This window comes from Corapipo altera, unplaced genomic scaffold (assembly GCF_003945725.1).
Source record: "Corapipo altera isolate COAL_440 unplaced genomic scaffold, ASM394572v1 66, whole genome shotgun sequence".
NCBI classification, from domain to species: domain Eukaryota; kingdom Metazoa; phylum Chordata; class Aves; order Passeriformes; family Pipridae; genus Corapipo; species Corapipo altera.
This window is the reverse complement of record NW_020884924.1, coordinates 6,258,258-6,277,382: the sequence shown is the minus strand read 5'-3', so window position 1 is coordinate 6,277,382 and position 19,125 is coordinate 6,258,258. Positions and strand designations below refer to the sequence as shown.

The window sequence follows — 19,125 nt, the reverse complement described above, 5'->3', positions numbered from 1 at the left end:
AACACTTCTGTGGCAACAGGCTAGTAACAACTTGAACCCACACTACTTTGAAGAGCCTTTCTTTTGTGGTTTGGAGAGTTTAAAAAAAGGCTGTTGCTGACCTACTTTTTTTATGATTTGTCTAAAGAATTTATCTCTGAGAAACAGACAGACAAAAAAAAGAGTGACTTCTTATGTGTGAGTTTTTCTGTTATCCTTTTCCTTCTCAGAAAGAATTGCTCATTCCTGGTGGGTTTCAGTTTTGGAAAAATGGGTTTTGCTAATCTTGAAGGATTTTAAGACTGTACAACCAGGGAAATGCTGCCACTGTGAGATAGGCAAGGTTAAGAGACAGTCATGAGACCCTTGCTTGTATTGTCAGTGGCAACATCACTAGAATCTAATGTGGGTCTTAAATTAGACTTCATTTCTGTTTCCCCACCTAATCTGAAAGCTGTTTGACTCATGTAGCACAACAGAGATCTATTCCTTATTTTTCATTCCATTTCGTCTTTCCTTGGCTACAAAAATACCTCCTTTCCTGATTTTCCTTGGAATCATGCTGTCCCTTCCTCCGTTGTCCTTCCTGTGAACTATGGAAATACTGGCAAAATTTGGTGTACGATATATGGGTGTGCAGCTCCCAATTCTCTGCCAATGATGAACCTTCTGCATCAATATAATTGGGAAAGGAAAGCTTTGTTAAAGTTGCTTTCCTACCTGTGAGATGCCACATTACTTAAATTGGATGTTTTCCTACCCCTTGGGTCTTTTAAAATTGTAGCAACACATAAGGAGCATGTTTCAGTGTGAGTTGTAATTAGATGCATCTGTTAGGTTTTCTAGACAGCAGCATAGTGTAGGAGAGATGCTCACTGCATAATTAATTGCTTCCATTACACCTGGGAAAGCTGTAATCTGTTTATATTGGCCTTCAGTGATTTCCAAGGCTTAAATGATTTGAATAATGTTTGCAAATTTAGCCATGTTGTTGAACAAGTTATAGATAGCCTGAAAAGACTTCATCTCTTAAAGCAATCCAATACTGTGGATTTTCTGGTTTTAAAACAGAGTAATTTAATTTTCTACACTGTGATACTGCTTGCTGCCTTACAAGAAGTGACTGAGGTGTTCTATTTACACAGAAATGCACCGTTAGACTGAATGAGAGGCTTGTGCCTTTGCACAAGGTTTTAAAGCTACCTTTTTAGAACGCTTCTTGAGCTGGTAGTTAAGAAATAAAAATAAAAATAGCATACTGAATAACTAGAATTATACTCATCTCAAAGGACAAAATATGCTAAACCCATGTGATGGGTTGATAATGTTTTCTAATATCCTTTTAAGTTAGTATCACCAGAGGACACGACTCTTTGAATGGTGCTACTGCTGACTCAGTAGCAGCGGTACTCTCACTCCCACTCTTTACTAAGTCAACACAGCAGTACACTAGAGGACTTATATTTGTGTTAATAGTGCCCTTCCTGTGGGAAGTAAACCTGTGGGCCCTTTCACTGCAGTCATTCGTGTTTCCATTTGGTTAGAACAAATATTGGCAGGGTATCAGTGCCCTGGCCAGATCTCAGCCTTTTAAAGGCATTTTGTTTTCCTCCAGTTTCAGTGTAACTTTGCACACGTCATTTTGACTCTCCTGCACAGTGTGTTGCTCTGTTCATTAGCGTCTGGGTTCAGGAGTAGGTGATATGTTTGATGTCTGAACAGAACATTATTCTGTGATTCTGTGAAGGTTCTTGAGGGTCTTGAGAGAAAGACTTGCTGTTGCAGAAAAATAATAGCTTCTCCTCTCCCACAGGATTTTTAGGATACAACTTTCCATGACTGGTTTTCATACTCATTGGTAGCTTATTTTAGCTATCAACTCTGTACAGCTCTTGGAAATCTCTTTTAATTCAAAATTAACATGTTCTAAATTTCAGGGAAGATCAAAAGAAAAAGTGGTGTTTGAAGGAAAGCTATTCAGTTTTCCTGACATCCTCAAGTGTTTTTTACCAGTATAAGCACTGTTTATTTACTTGGGAGGGAAGAATTTCTAATTCAGCCAGCTGAGCACTCCAAGTTTTTGACTGAGTCAGAGCACGCCAATAGATTTTAAATATGAAAGGATTTTAAATGTCCCCAAACCTTTAAAAGGACTTTAGGAGATACAAGAAGCATGAGGAGGAAAAGGATTTTGAAATCTGAGAAGATTTGAATATCTTTGGAGGTCTGATGTAATTTTTAAAAAAAAAAATCTCTGTGTGATTTAAAGTTAAAAACTATGAGGAGGGGCACAGAAAATGAGGAAATAGTAAGAGTGCTAAGTGCTCTATTCTGCACTGATGTGGCCTTACCTGGAGTACTGTATGCAGCTTTGGCCACCATAGTACAAAAAAGACATTAAGCTATTAGAGAGCATTCAAAGTAGGGCTATGAGAATGGTGAAGGGTCTGGAGAAGAGGAGACCGAGGGAAGACCTCACTGCAGTTACAATTTCCTCGTGAGGAGAAGCAGAGGGGCAGGTACCAATCATAGAATCATAGAATCAGATGAAGAGATTGGTGCCTGCCCCTCCTCTTCCCCTCATGAGGCGACAGAGTCCCCAGGGAAGTGGTCAGAGCCCCAAGCCTGTCTGAGTTCAAGAAGTGTTTAGACAATGCTCTCAGGCACATAGTATGATTCTTGAGGTGTTCTGTGCAGGACCAGGAGCTGGACTCGATGTTCCTGATGTGTCCTTTCCAACTCAGTATATTCTATGATTCTGTGACTAGAAACATAAACTTTTCAGTGCTAAGAAGGACTCTTTTTTGTGTGATGCCTCAGTTGTGATGTTATTGAGAGCATGGTACGAGCTTTTCCTAATACTGTCAACTGAAAAAAAACCCTATATGTACCACCTAGGCTGATTTTAACAGATTTTGAGTTGTACTCTAACGGAATTATATGTAGGATAATAAGTTTGTATCAACCTGAAATTTCAAACAGTTCTAAAGTTTAAAAAAGATTAATTCTTTGAGTATCTTTTCTCTCTTTAAAGCTTTGTTTGATAATACACGTGTCTTTATTTTGAAAGAGAGTAGATAGTGATCTTTTGTGTGCCTCCTACTAGTAAATTTGCAAGCCTTCCCTTGCCAAACAATCCTTGCTGACATACTCTAACACTATTTAAAACCATATGAGTTTCCAAAGGGTGTGGTGAGGTTCTTGTATAGATATTATTGAGGCATTTTGCTCCACGTCTGCCAAAAGCAAAGGTGTGGTGGAATTTGGCACAATTCACCATACTTCAGTATTACTTCTCCATGCTTTAGCTTAGACACTGTAATTAATAAAGGTAGTGTTTGTCCTGAGAAATTCTGCTCTGTTAAGAAGCACAACACTTCTGAGGAAGGACTGATCTCTATATCTGGAGAGAGTTTATCTGTTAATGAATAGGCACGCTGTTTTCACATGTGCAAGGGTGCAGTTTTCCTTTGAGTGACTCAGATGGTGAGCATTTTAAAAGTATCCCAGGTAGCAGTGACATCAAAAGTAGAAAGAGTGGCCTGAATTTCTCAATCATGATGCACAGTGCTGCATTATGAGTAATGATGTATATGTGGCTTGTATGCACTTTAGCTGAAACTTGTCATTTTTCCGAAGAAATCTCTCAAAGGGTGTAACTGTATGTCAGCTGCACAACTACTGAATCAGAAAGCTGATCCCTGCTTCCTGTTCCAGTTCAATAGTGCAAGATATGCCAAGTTATGGGATGAAGAATGTGAATATCAAGTTGATTTATCTTCAAAACACATTTCTAAACCGGAACCTTATGCTGATGTGCAAGAACACAGTATAGAGGAAGGACTCTCTTTTAAGAAACCCATTTAAACATTTGCTTTTTTTTCATACAGCTCAACTGTAAATATTCTTGCTTGGCAAAATGACCAGGATTTTCCCAAGGCAGTTGGTATTTTTAGGAATTTTTATCAGGAGAATTTTCCCAATACTCACTTAAGGAAGTGTAGAGGAAATCTCAGCTATTCACTGACCTGTTTGGCACTTGCTGGCCCTTCAGTTTCATGCCTTTTGAGTTAATCTTGGAACTGATCTGAACTATCTGGTTAAGTGCACATACAAAGGCAGTAATGCTTTGTCGTGGAAGAGAGTAACCCCAAAAAGAGGGGCTTGGAATGGGATTTTCCCCTCAGACTGACAAGGACCTTGAGTGAGCTGGAGTGTCATTAGCATCACTTGAACATGTCTTATCAATGCCTTTGCCATTGCAAGATTCTTCCATCTTTCTATCTCTCTCATTCACTGCCTGTTGTGCAAAGGATCTCAGACTCTTGAGACCTGACATCCTTTTATGTGGTTCAAGTTAGCAAGCTTTTAGAAATAGTGACCAAGGGGCAATTAATGACATGATACATGACAAGTAAGACAAGATGATCTCATGTTCGTTTCTGCTCTCTGGTAAAATAAGATGGAAGGTTTTCATTTTGTTCCTCAACCTTTCTTGAGGCTTGCAAAAGTGTGAACTTGCAGGGTATTGCACTGAAGACCTTCTTTTAAACTATCCTGATGATTATCTGCACTTCTTTACCAAAGCATTTCCAAACTCTTTGGAGCGGTCCTTTCCATTTGTGATTCAGCTGCATGCAGATCTTCATGGCTCCATTATCTTTTGGACTGGTATTTGTGGCTTTTTTAGATCTTTCAAAGCCGAAAGCAGAACTCTCTCTGCATAGTTTAAAACTAGTGCAGTTGTCCCTTCCATCTGCTTTAGACTTTATTTTCTTCTTGATCTATCTCTGTTCCTTTTTTAGACCTTGGGCCTTATCTTCCTTAATATTCTTTATCTTCCTTAGTATCCCTTGCTTATGTGGTTGCTCTCTGGGAACATAGGCTGACCAAGACATAGGTGAAGAATAATTTGAATTCAATCGTACTGAGGCAACATCAGGCTAAGGAAAGTCAGCAGGAGAAATGGAAAGTTAGCAGAGGACATGTAAGCAGAGCAATTTCTCTCTGCTTGTGGCTGGAGGAATGGGCCCTCACCCACCTCCTGCAGATGCAGCTGAGAAGCAGCTTGGACTCTGTAGCTGACACAGCATAATTCCATGGCAGATAATCCCTCAAGGCAGCAGGAGCAGCAACACTCTCCTCCCACTTTCTTCCTCTCCCTGACATTTCTTGTCTTAGAAACAAGTCTTGACCCCAGCCCTGCCTTCTTCCCTCACTGCCCAAAGAAGATTGCAGAAGGGCAAGGAGGAAAAAGGAGGTCATGGTGAGGGTGGGGATAGTCAGCGCCTTGGGGAAAGTGGTTGATGAACTGCATCCAAGGGAAATGAGGCAGAATGAAAGAGAAAAGAGGGAAGAGGAAAGAGGAACTACTACACCCAGCTCTGTGAAGTTTAGTGATTCCTCCTCTGCCTCCTTTGTTGACCTTTAATTCCCTACCTTACAAAAACACTGGCATCACACTATTCTCCCACTCCATCTTGGCCTCTTGTCAGACTCACAACACTGGAATTTTACCTGTGTGGCTAAGAAGTCAGCCTTCCACTGTAAGGATTTGCTCACCTCCGGGAAACTGTTCCTGTTCTCTGAAGGTGCCACTAATAGAATTTCATTGTTTGCCTGCAATGATTGTAGAGTGAGGCATGCTATTTCTAACATTTAGAAAAAGTAGGAAAATTATTAATAAATTGAAGAAATAAAAACACAAAATTAATTTGGAATAATTTTTTTTCCTGGGAGTAGAATGCAAGTGAGAGCATTTGTTCCTGTCTCAAGACAGTTGAACTATATGGTATTAAACTCTGTATCTTGTGATGTTTAATACTGTAACAGTGAGGAAAGAGAGGCCAGGCGCAAATGATATCCCACTGATAATCCACGTAGAATAAAATGAAGATAGAGTATAAATTATGCTACTGGGACTAAAAATGTGCAGCACAAAGCTGTCTATTATCTCACTTTTGCTCCTAAGCACTGTTAACCATGCTAGGAATTTGCTGTTCACAGAGTGACTAAACACTCATAGGGATTTTCAGAGGTATTCTGTATTGGCTACAAGAGGGTAAAAGTGAGGGAAAACAATGAGAGCTTTTTGGACTGAGCAGGGGAGAATCAAAATGAAGGAACTGGTGGGACTTATTCACACACATGTCCAGCTCTGATTTGGTGATAGAAAGCTAAACTGGCTAGATAGTTGACACCTCTTATACAATAGTGATATTTATGTTTATGTTTAAAATTAAATTAGTCAGAACATTGTGGAATCTCCAGACTTAAAGATATGCAAAATTTTGCTGGGAAGGGCCCTGAGCAACCTGGTGTGTCTTTGAAGTTAAGACCAGATGACTGTTAGCCTCCTATTCCAACCCAAGTTGTTCTCTAACTCTATGAACTTCAGGACACCAGTTTTTGCAAATAACTGACTTTGTTCAGCTGAGTAATATTACTTTCGTTCTTACGTATTAGAAGAATTAGTACTGGAATAAAGAGTAAGGCTCCAAGATCACTTTCTGTCATCTCTATGGAATTATCTTCCCATTGTAAGACCATAGGAAAGCAAGCGTGGTCTTATATCTGCACAACTCACTAATCCTTTGAATTAATTTTGTGTCTTTGCATGTGTGAAATTGCAAATATATATGGGGTATAGTGGTAGAGCAGTAAAAGCCTCTAAAGATGGAGCCTAAAGCTGTGAGTATGAGCCTTCTTCCATACTTGAGCTGAAAGAAATACTGGGGGTAAATGAGAGGGCAATCTACCTGTACTTCATGACACAGCAGAAGGCTGAAGTCTTTGTGACATTGTCCTACTTTTTGCTTCTTTGAGGATGGAGAGAAGAAGCTATAGCCTCATCTGTTGGCACAAAGGAGAGGATTTGTTCCATGGTGGACAATGGGGGCCTGATATCTGGCATACAACTTGGGATTAGGTCCAGGCTTGTTCCTTTATAGTCCTGTACTTTAGGTACTTCTTAATACAGAAGCTACAGTACCTCAGGTGTGAAAGGCTGTTGAAAATTTTAGTGGTTAGACAGATATTTCTTTAAGATCTGAGAACTCCAGCATCCATTCCTTAATAAGAGTGTGATTTGCCAAGTCCCAAAATGGTTTCAAAGTTTTCAGTCTCTGAAAATATAGGACTGGGAATGCATATTTCCTTTTTTTGGTTTTGTTTTTGGGTTGTTTTTTTTGGAGGGAGATATTTATTTATTTTATTTTTGTGTATTAGGGATGGACAGACTGCACAGCTGGTTAAGGAAGTGACTATGGAGGACAAGAATATGGCTGCTTGTTGCTGTTCTGTTTCAACAGAAATCAGGAGACAGCACTGAAACTATTTGTCTACATAGAGGAGTAAATGTACTTCTTTGTGTCTTCTGTTTGTGAAGAAGTATGTTTTAATTGATAAGAACTACAACAGCCTGAAAATAATGCAGTTTTAGAACAAATCTACTGAAAGTAAGTGTCCTAAGGAATTTAGGTGCCCTATTTCTATGTGGAGATCAACAGAAACTCCAGGTCAATAGTAAACACATTGTTAGCTCTTTTGCAATAAATTTCCCCATTTTTTATCTCTTGGCAAGCAATCAACTAAGATAAAGGAAAGTGAAGGAAAATATTTAAACTATTTACGCACTAGTGAAGGTGGTGTCATGTTATCTTCCTTCTTTTGCAAGACCATGTTTGCTCCCAGCAAGTCATGTCCCCTAGGTCCTGCCAAAGTATGTGTTTTCTTGGAGGATGAAGGGGGAAAGCTAAAACAAGTAGAAGAAGCAAAATACTGTCTGGTGGAAGTGAAAAAACATTCCACCACAGACCACCCAGCACTGATGCTATGCTGTACATACTGGGATCAGGAAAGAGCATAGCCTTCTTGCAGTAACTGCACTCTCCAAAACCTTTCTCTTTCACTCTTCTGGTACTTCTCTTTGACAGTTCCTCACAGTTCTGTTTCCCTTCTTCCTTCAGTGACAAAGAGAAGAATAATTCATTCTGCAGAAAAACTAACTTGCCATAAATGTCATGTCTCTTAGCACGATTATTCTCTTCAGTTACTAAATAAAAGCCTGTAAAGTTTTACAAACCAGCCACAAAGATAACTGAAAAACTCCTTTTCATTTCACATTCCCCTGGACTCTCTGAGGCAGTGCTGTGGTCTCAGTGGCATGTAGATTCTGCACGTATCCAGCTACCTTCCACACTGCTTATCAATATTGTATCAATATTGTAGCCCAGAGTTAGGACAGCCTCTCATTCCTCACTTCTCTGAAATCAGTGAACAAATTCTGATAAAAGAATCATAGAAACATAGAATATCTCAAGTTGGAAGGGACCAACGCCCTGTTCCTAGCAGGACTACCTATAAATAAACCATATGACTAAGAGCATTGTCCAGACGCTTCTTGAACTCTTAGAGGCATGGTACCATGACCACTTCTGGGAAAGACTGTTACAGTGACCAGCCATCCTCTGGGTGAAGAAACATTTCCTGATGTCCAATCTAAACTTCCCCTGATGCAGCTTCATTCCATATCTTCATACCCTCACTGGTCACCAGAGAGAGATCAACACCTCTTCCTGCCCCCATTGAGGAACTCGTAGTCTGTGATGAGGTCACCTCTCAGCCTTCTCTTCTCCAAGCTGAACAAGCCAAGTGACCTCAGCCGCTCCTTGTAACTCTTGCCCTCAAGAGATTTCACCATCTTGGTCACCCTCCCCTGTACACACTCTGTTAGTGTGATGTTCTTACATTGAGGCACCCAAAACTGCACACAGTACTTGAGCTGTGGCCACAACCAGCTCAACATAGAACAGAACAATCACCTCCCTCGACTGGCCCATGATGCTTTCCCTGATGCACCCCAGGACATGGTTGGCCCTTTTGGCTTCCAGGGCACTGCTGACTCATATTCTACTTGCCATCAAACCAAACCCCCAGATGTCTTCCTACAGAGCTGTTCTCCAGCCTCTTGTCCCCCAACTTGTAAGCATAATAAGGATTATCCTATCCCAGGTGCACTTGAAATACTCCAAATGAAATGCGTTTGCTTAAACATGTTTTTATTATGATAAAAGGAGCAAAAGAGTACATCTGCAAGACCCATTATATATGGATGCATGGAGAAAATTTGAACAGCACCCTGCCATATTTGGTCATGATGATTAAGCCAAAAAGATTTAAGGAGAAATATGAATTATAAGATTCCTATAATGGATCTTCAGAAAGTGAGGAAGAGCCTTGTAGGATCAGGATATGATAGTTTAGAGTTTAATCTGGGAACTTTCCAGTGACTATTCCAGAAAAGTCACCACAAAATTTGTTCATAGAGAAACCTGGCTTAATTAGAAGGATGCAATTTTTTTTTCCCCATAAAACTTCAGCTGATAAAGTGGGTTGTGTTTTCTCAGTGTGATGATTTGGCACTATTATTGTTAACTTGCACCAGAAACATCTCTGTTCATGCTAATTCTTTCTTTGGGTCCATTTTTCATTCCATTAATTCTTCATGCGTAAGTAAGTAATCCTTCCTCTGCAGGAAGGAAAGGCAAAGGGCCTTTGTTTTCATGGCATAATTTCTCTGCCCTAACGTCTTTTTTTTCTTTTTTTTTCTTTTTTTTTTTTATTAAAGCCTTCTGGTTTTAGAAAATATGGATGAAAGAGAGAGTATGTGTTTCTTTTTACCCTTGATAATGCAGCATTTTGGGTCTTGCTATGAGAGACAGAAACTCTTTCAGCTTCCCTATTTTTAAGGTGAAAAGCATCTGCCAAAGAAGAAGATGCTGTTGCTTGGGTTGTGCTTGATCAAGAAAAGGAAAGGGCGGTCAACCCTAAACTCTTCAGAGACACTTGTATCATCCACCCCAGCTCCTGTTGAGCCTACCACCTTACTACCTGCTTCATAGATTTCCATAGACGCCTCATGGAAGGCTGAAGACACCTTCAGTCTCTCTGCTGAAGAGATACCAGAGAGATTGGCTGATGAGCTGAAAAGGTCAGTGATACCCAAGGACGTTAATACAGATGTAAGGTTGTATTTTTCCTCAATCTTCATGCGAGGGAGATAAACTTTAATTTTCCTTTCTTCCATCTTAGTAGAACTGGTCCACTCCTTGAGATTTTCAAAGGTGATTGCAGTCTCAAGCTGCAAGAAGACAAGCAAATTAGACCTCTGGGATGACAGGACAACTTTTGTGGCAATGTAGAACTGTTTATGGTTTTTTTTCTCTTAAACTAACTGCTCTTGTCATAGTGTATGCAAAGAGTATGCTCTTGTCATAGTGTATGCTCTTGTCTAGGTGTATGCAAATTAATATGTCTAGAAGAGAAAAGCAAACCTCGCTTTTCTGTCCTGTTTCTATTTCTTCAATAGGCTCACTGCCAATTAATTTTCTTAATGAAATGGCTACTCAGCAAATTTCACCAAAGGTCTTGCTTATTTATCGTCTTTTCTTTAGAAATATATTCCAAAAATCATTCTGTACTTATGAGTTATAAGCTCTATCTACATTTAAGACTGCAAAGTAACAAGGTTTTGATGGTAGCTTATTACTAATACCTGAACGATCAGTTATTACTGAAGAAATTTAGCTGTGTTCAAATGCCTCTTTTCTTATAATTTAAATTCTTTGAGTTAGTGTAAAGTCATTTCAATGAACTCTGATACATTACATCACTTTTTCTATTCAAACTGCAGTCCTCCTAATGGCAATATCCCATGACTGTATTCTGTTCATATCAACAATAGTATGTCATACACATTTTGCTTTCTGAAACTGCTTTAACCATTCCAGTACTCCTCATATTCAGTTTTTAGATACTTTATTTTTTGAAGGTATGAAGGAAGCATGTTGAATGCTGTCAAACCAAGTAATAATTATGAATAGTCAAGCTAACATGAATTTTGCGGGAAGCTCGTCAGTGTGCAGGAATGGAGATATAAAACCTTTGGAGTTCAAGCTGCTAGCATAACAGCTGCTTATCTGAGAAGAATGTGTTCTGCAGTGACAAATAGTTAACCCACTATAGCAGTTCCTTAAGCAATCCATGCTCATCACAAACTACTGGAGGACCACTGAGACAGCTGCATGCTTCTATGCAACAATCCCATGTTGCCAATATTCAGACCTGTGCTTTAAGACAACTTTATCATGAAGAGCTTTTCAGCACCTAAATTTCACCATTTTTATGGTTTTCTGAAACCCAACTGCCAGGGTCATACCTGCTCCAGACCGGAGATGTCATCAGGCAACAGCACCCACAGGCTCAGCTGCCCACTGGCATATGGAAGCTCCAGGATCCTAATTTTCTCAGAAGTAATCTCTGCTACTCTAAATGAACCAATCTGGAACATCATCTGCACGGGTTTGCTTTCTTGCTGCAAAACCAAATAAGATAATAGAGTTTTCACAAAAGATCATTCCTAAAGTGTAGAAATGTCTACTTATGGTTTAAAATGCTAATTGCTCCTGTTCAGGAAGGAGATATAACAGCTTGTCTACTCCCTTCATAAATTCTAGAAGATGACACCTTTAAGGTGATCTATGCACACATACCTCAGTAATTCTGAATGGCACTGTCTGGGTGCCTTCATCCTTAAATGCTTTCTCCCACAGTCCTTTGAAGTAAATGGCATTGACAAGGACCATATCAGTCTCTGGATTCACAGCGCTTGGTTGAAGGATATTTTTGATCATTCCTGTAAGAATACATAGGAAAAGAGAACATGTGTAACATACCTGTGTATAACACACCTTACTTGGCAATCACAACATTAAATGAAGGGTAAAGATTTTGTGGGGATAAGAGTGTAGGGCAGGGACATTGTTTTGGTTTTATAGCTGTTATCTTGTACTTTTATGGTCGATTTGCTCACTGCTGTTGGCAATGGCTGTATTTTTCTTCGCTATAAAGAGTTATAGTGAGGGGTATAAGACCCAGAGATCTACTTGTTACAAAATGAGTATATTTTGTGACAATGGGAGGAACCATTGGAACCTTTAATCCCAGGATGGTTTCCAAATCAAACATTTAATACTTTTTGCTTCAAACCAAAGTTGAAACATTAGTGTCAAACCACTTGTCAATGTGTACAAAGCATATTTTAGTGCTGTCCCTTTTATCAGGACTGGAAGTATTACATATCCACAAAGCACCTACTGATAAAGAGAGCCTTCTAAAATGGCATGTCTGAGGAAAAGATATTCATTAAGTGATAGTTCTATATTGGGAACTGATCTATTATCCAGGAGAAGGAGCAGAGGGAGAGGTTTTAGAGTTTTTTTCTCCTTCTCATATGCTATTCAAACATAGTGACAACTACCTATGCTGATAGTTGGCTTCCTCTTACCATTTGTCTGACTTTCAACCCAGGAATTTATGAGCTCTCTGGCTTGTTCTGCAGCTGTTTGAAAGCTGATAGGTTCCAAGCCTCCCTTATACAGTTCCTTAATACATTGTAAGTATTCCTGCAAAGGAAGAATATGCCATTTTCAGAGCAGAACGTCAAAGCATTTTGCAAATGTAAAATGCAAGAATGAAATTAGCAGATATTAATAATCTGCTTGTTAAGGCTAATCAGTAAGCCATTATTCTAGTTCATAAGCATCTTAAGATTTTACATTCATTGTTTCAAGCAAGAGTATCTGCCCACATTTTAAAAAAAATATTTTCTGGAATTTAGTTTGGTTAGAAAATGGCATTCATTTCAGTTAAGTATGGATTTTTTTCCATTTTTCCCACTTTTAAAATTTTTATTTTTCAATGGTATTTCCCTCTAATTTCAAAGTAAATGTTCCTTTCAATGGAAAATACTGCAATATTTTTGAGAATCTGAAGTTATTTGTCAGAGTTTTTTTCAGTTGAGAAAACAGTTGGAGTTAACTTTTGCCAACAAAAATTACCTTTATTAATTATACTTGATTGGATTGTTATGATACTTTGCACAAAAAAATGTACAAACATCTTTTTGACTAGCCACATTTTTTTCTCAAGACTGTCAAGGGTTATGGCTGTGATAGAGAGAAGTCATGAATCCTTTCTTCTATATGGAAGAAAATTTCTTTTGCAGAACCTAGGCTTCTGACAGTGCTTTTTACATTACAGAAAGGTACAGCTTTGACATGGAAATATATTCAGGTCAGATCTTAGAGCAACTCACCGGCAGGATTGGGTACTTCTCTTCAGCATAAAGTCTACTGGCAATGCCAACTGTATAATTGTCACTTGGTTTGGTGATTTGGGTGAATATGTCTTTAAGTGAAGTGTGGATGCTCAGAGATGTGCCGCACTGCATCGTTGACAGGAACACAAATAAAAAGACAGACGATGTTATCCTAGTTTTAATAATTAGTAGGTTTTATATGCTATATGAAAGGAGTAGAATAGTTCAGACATTTCTGCTTGTAAAACTGTTTATCCTGAGCCTGATTGCTATAACTATGATGATATAGTGTTTTTGTAATATGTACAATTCCGTGCTGGTTTTCTGACTGTAATTTCCTCATAGCTTTCTCAGGGGGACTCTTAATTACCTGCTACAGTAGTGTAGCTCCAGCAGATCAGGTGAGCTTTCCTCCATTCCCAACCAGTCCCATTAATCCAGTAACATCCGGCTACCTTGCCTAATCATACAAATATCTGTAATTTTGCCCAATATTATGGTAATGGGTTTAATTTTATGCTTGTTCTGAATCCTCAGTTACCTGCCTTCTCTGTCTGTTCTTATGAATGCAGTGTTCCCCCAAATGCTGGATGCAGAGCACTAACTGCTCACTGGAGAAGGGTTTGAACTGCTGAGAGACTGTTTTATCTGACAGTTTTTCCTCACAGGAGAAAGTGACACAGAGAAGGAGATGAATTTTTTCTGTACCTGAGATTCAATACTCTCTCCAAATCCTGGGATTTTATCGAAGTGAACAGCCTGTAATTGAGAATAACAGTAGTTGAAATAACAGGTATGACAAGAAAAAGGTTATGCAACTGAGATTAACACATAAGATTTGAAGCAAACGTATTGGCTAACTGAGAAGCGGGATGACTCAAAAAGTGCAATCCATCTGTACCATCTGTGAATAGCCATGCCTGCTGTTGCCTGTGTGGATGATCTTTTTTTGTATTGAACAGCTAGGAATCAGCTCCAGTGTGTGCTATCAATAATACCAATTTCTTCTAGGTAACAAGCCAGCCACTCTCTATGGAAATAGTGAGAGTTGTAGGAAGCACATGAAACACTTCTCAGTCTGGAGATATTTTGGCTCTTTCCCTAGAGATTTTGTCTCCTTTCCTTGCTCCAAATAAAGGACCACTACAACGTGTTGTTGTCTTTGAGAATCCTATTGCTAACAATGTTAAAATTTAAATCTGTGAGTTTGAGGTGGCCATAGCTTTTGATAACTCTGGATGTACATTTTTTAGCCTCTGATTTATGCAAGGGATGCTATATCATTAAGTGCTGTTGAGCAGCAGGAGGGTTTAAATCCTTAACTGTAGCCTCACCTTTTCTATCTGAGCCTTGGTGTTATCTCTTGCACCTAGGTAGACCATGGACAGAGCTGAAATGATGGTCACAGGGGAGTAGAAGATGTTCTCCCGGGCATGCTGGATTCTTAGCTCCTTGAATACATCACAACAAAACTCCACGCTTAGTGGACCGATGGAGCCCATTGTGAAACCAGTATTGTCTAGAGCAGAAGTACAATAACAATGTAATGGCATAGCATACAAACACAGCAGGTTTAATAGCAGTTTTTGGGCAATGAAATATAAACAAATGGTTTTGAAATCATTCTGTGGTTACATGCCTACTGTTATTCTCACCTCTCATGAATGTTAGAAACTCAGAGTTCATAAATCTGTTTCTTTCTGCATTGTATCATTGCCTTTTTGTAACAGTTCCTCAGAGGTCTTAAGTCTGTTTACCTTTTCAAAGCAGTCGAAGAAGAGTTGCCGGTACTTATTTAATTCACTGAAGGCTAGAATTCCTTAGTACTTTGTAGTAGCTTTGATGATAACAAGAAAATATTACCTCTGATATACTTGCAAAGCTGGAAATTTAAGTGCAAATTATGTTAGACTTGCTCTAATTTTGGACAGATATATAAGTAAAATCAGAGGCTGGCTGTCTATTTTTGTTTTTTAAAAATAAGTACAGTAAAATATCTATTTGTTGCACAGTACTTACTGTCAGTAGATCTTCAAAGGCCTGTAGCTTTACCTTTGTTTTAGTAATGGAAATATGGATAGGTGATATAATTTGTCTAAGGTACATAGTCTAGGAGCAAGACAGAAGCTCAAAATTTGTGTTTCATCCTATTGTGCTTTCAGATACAGCTTGCTTTGCTTAAATATACTACACTATAACCTTCATGAGAAATTAAATTGTGTTAGTGGCATTCAGGTAGAAGAGAAAGGCAGATATGACAAAATAGCTATGTGTACAGTCATTCAGCACAATTAAATGAATATTTGTTTGTGACATAGACCAGTAAAAGCTTTATGTTTGTTTCTGTCTGAGGCTGCTCTAAAGTGCTGGATGGTATAAGTCCTGTCTAGCCACTGTGCTTATATAAAGCACAGCTTCTGAGGTCAGCATGGATTTAGTTTCCATCTTGTGATTTATAGGAATTTCGAAAGTTTGTTGTTTTTCAAAATCCAGCCTCTTATGTAGGAGCTAAATGCTGGGATCTCAAGTTTATCTTTGTAGTCTTAAGCTCCACCAAGGTTTTTTTGTGACTGTACTCTTGGATATACACATACATTCACACACATATTTCTCACTTTCCTTTCTGTATACATGCTCCCATTTATAGGTTATTTAAGAATTGTACATCTGTACACCCACACACCTTTTTATCTCGTGTAGCGTTCACTAGCTATATTTTCCAGGGATGCAACTGTTAGAGAAATTTCACACTAAAATAAACTTATCAAATTCACTGTATGGCACAGTTTTGCTCTCAGTGCACTCTATTGAAACCAGAGGTCAACCAAGCAAACTTATTATTTGACTGCCAAAATCAAACTTAAAAGACTTAAAAGATGGTAGGATAGGATGCTCTGAAATAAAATCATATTTTAAGCACAAAATAATATTTGAAGCACAATGAATAACTTTTAAAAAATCTCCAAAAAAATCCCAGATACTCAGATTTTACACATAATAAAATAGTGTGGAATGCATGCACACAAGTGAGACTTGTAGAGACTATCAGGTAAATATTTTGTCCTGAAAAATGCTTTCTAGAGCAAAGATATGAAACACAGAACGATATTTACTCTTTTTTAGGTTTAGTCATAATCCTGAAATGATATAGTAAGAAAGTAAATTTTCCTAGAGAAATGCTTACCTTTTGAGTTTCAGCACCAATAGTAATACAGCTTTCCAGCTGTATGTAGACATACTGGCTGAGCCCTTGGAAATTTATACAGTCTGAATTGTGAGCCACCCACTTCTGCCTTTCAGAAGTTTGATCCTTGACACCATAAAAATAATTTAATGGTATTGGGTCAGTTTTTTGTTTCAATGGGTTTGTTTTTGATTGAAGGGAGAGCAAATATTAGTTTTTTATTCTATACAACAGTGCTTTCCATCAGTACATCAGTACCATTAGGCTGAAGAAAAAACTGGGAAATAATGCTCATGTTCCTTAAAGCCTCATTTGCAACCAGGTACTGGGATGGCAGTAAAAACAAAAAATGTGAACAGCTTAGTGGTGGAGCACATAATTAGCAGTTATTAGTCAACCTGTCAATAATTAGTCAAATTGTTATTCTGATTGTAGTAACAGACGAGAACTCTCTATCTGTTAATCCTTTCTGAATGCACAAAATGCACCCAAGCCATGCCAAACAGAAGAAAAGGAGAACAGGTCTTGGCCTATTAGTCTGCTAACAAAACTGGGAAACTAAAGAAGGGTGCATGTGAGAAAACCAGTTAAGATGAAAGTTAAAAACAGGCCCATTTTCTTTGAAAAGCTGGGATGTTTAAAAAAAATCTTTTAGTGATTGTGGTTTTATAGCAAACTAGTTTATTCTCAGGGCTTTAATAGCAAAATATAGCTTTTGACAAAGTAAAAATATCCAAATGTATTTGCAGTATACACTTACAGTGTCTCTCTCAGATCTTCAAAGAGTAACTTAATGGCCTGACAGAGGACAGAGGAACTGTGAAATTCAGCTGGAGGAGTGTTCATGCTCTGTGGGACAATCATAATATACAATAGAAAATATATTTCAATTATAAAAACATTTAAGTTATAAAAGCTATTGTTGTGTATTGAAATAATAGAAGGGACAAACAGTAAAGAAACCATTTTGACCTCTGTAAAGTACTATGTGATTTTTTAAAAAAGGAGGAGGGGAAATCCCGAAGTCTGTATGACATAAGTCTTTTCAACATATGGGACATGACTGTGATCCCTGTTAAGAAGAGGTAGGCTCCTGTACTGCTGTCAAAAGTTTAAGCAGTGCAGTGTTCTTTGTCTCTAATTTATTTAGTAAAAATAAACATGGTGTAGAAATCTACATTCTACTTGATAGCAGAGTTGTTATCACCAAGGCAGTCTGAGGGCTTAAACAAGACAAGATTGTAGTGGAAGTGTTATTTTTCATTAGATCTCTACTCCATAGGGATCAAAACCACTTTTGCTAAGTGTTTTGGTTTAGTTTGGGGTTTGTTTTTTTTCCCAGAGGTAGGCTGGCAGACACATATCTATACTTAAAAGCAGAATAATTATTACTTTTTTTTAAGTCAGGCCTACTGCTTCTGTTTCAGCCTTTAAGAAGGCTTAAAAAGCTTGTCTGCTTTTTGTGATGATAGAAGTGCTCCTCAAAAAAACATTGTCCTTACCTATAAAATATATATTGGTATGTGAATGGATAAAAGGAATGGAGAATGAATCTTTCAGGTGCGTTGTCAATCAAAAATCTTCACCATCTGTTCTATCAAACACCAGTAACGAGTTGTGTACATTCATTCTACTTGGCTCTTCATATCTGTTTGTTAATTTACAGATCAATGTAGACCAGATGATCCTGACACACTGTGATATCCTAGTGGCATAACAAGGAAAAGGAGGATGGTTTTGCCTCTCACCAAGGCAAGGAACTGTTTACCAAACAGTTAGATGCTGGAGAAGACATCTAGCCTTAAAAGGCTGCTTTCAGATACTTTACAGGGTCTGGATAATGCCTGCAGTCATATGGTTTATATACAGGTAGTCCTGCAGAGGTGGACTTGATGATCCGTTTCAACTTCAGATATTCTATGATTCTTTGAATCTAATAAGCTGTTTTCTCACACTATTTGGAGTGAGCCTTGGATTTGTGCCACTCTTTTCAGTCTTTATCCCTTTTTTATTTAGGGCCACTTTGTGTTCACAGGGGTTTAGTTCTACTTCTACCACTCTGGTCTTCCATTGCTGCATGTAAGAGTTGGCTAGCATATTTAACTCAGTGAAATCTGTCTTTCTAATGTCCTTCAAGCCTCCCTGCTGAACAACCCTTCCCTTAATCTGGCCTGAATTACAGAAGTGTCCAGACCTGTGTCACAATCCCAGCTCATAACATATGGCTTGTATTTTAGTACCTACAAACATGTCCAGGAAGCAGCTGCAGTTTTGTTGATGATAATTTTTTTCACATCATCATCACCCAGTGGTGATTTTTTTATACCTGGTGAACTTGACTTCTGTATAGTATCTTGGTTCCAGACCTGCAGAACAGCTTTGCTTGTGTTAGATACAGTGCTCTGTTTCATGAGTTATACAAAATTCATATTTTCTCTCCAAGAATTGGAGTTTCAGGTTCAGAACACATCCACAATAAGCAAATACGTGGAGGATAATAAGCTCCATTTTTATAGCATATGATAAAGGGATGCTGTGCTCTTTCTAAGAGGTCTCTCGTGTTTTTCTGTGCTCAAACTGATAATTAATTGCAAGCCGTTTTTAAGCAACTGAATATACTCAGGAGCAAATTTAGAACTGGATCAGAGCAGACCATCAGTGTAGCATCAACACACGGGGGTCTTGTACAGTTTGCTTGACATGGGATCTAGAGAGAGTAAGCAAAACTTCCTGCAGTTGAAGTTTACCTGGGACAACTGGCAATGGATTACCCTGTCCAACACAGCTGTGCAAAGCAGTACAA

At 38.5% G+C, this 19,125-nt stretch overlaps 1 protein-coding gene across 1 annotated transcript; it reads right to left on the bottom strand.

Annotated features, from left to right (window-relative positions):
- Positions 1–9,307: 9,307 nt before the first annotated feature.
- On the bottom strand, positions 9,308–17,886 carry LOC113953845 (ovalbumin-like). Its single transcript, XM_027657473.1, has 9 exons — positions 17,825–17,886; positions 16,323–16,448; positions 14,473–14,657; positions 13,847–13,897; positions 13,136–13,264; positions 12,326–12,443; positions 11,532–11,674; positions 11,198–11,353; positions 9,308–10,120 (listed from the first exon to the last, which is right to left on the bottom strand). Exons 3-9 carry the CDS (start codon positions 14,638–14,640, stop codon positions 9,725–9,727), a joined length of 1,161 nt encoding a protein of 386 aa, XP_027513274.1. The 5' UTR covers positions 14,641–14,657; positions 16,323–16,448; positions 17,825–17,886; the 3' UTR covers positions 9,308–9,724.
- Between the last annotated feature and the right edge of the window lie 1,239 nt (positions 17,887–19,125).

What these genes read in the sequence shown, in the direction of transcription:
- LOC113953845 (XM_027657473.1), bottom strand. Translation starts at nt 14,640, where the DNA reads ATGGGCTCCATCGGTCCACTAAGCGTGGAGTTTTGTTGTGATGTATTC. An exon ending in AGAAGTACCCAATCCTGCCG is followed by an intron (nt 12,444 to 13,135) that starts GTGAGTTGCTCT and finishes CTTCCTTTGCAG; the next exon opens with GAATACTTACAATGTATTAA. An exon ending in ACATCTCCGGTCTGGAGCAG is followed by an intron (nt 10,121 to 11,197) that starts GTATGACCCTGG and finishes GTCTTCTTGCAG; the next exon opens with CTTGAGACTGCAATCACCTT.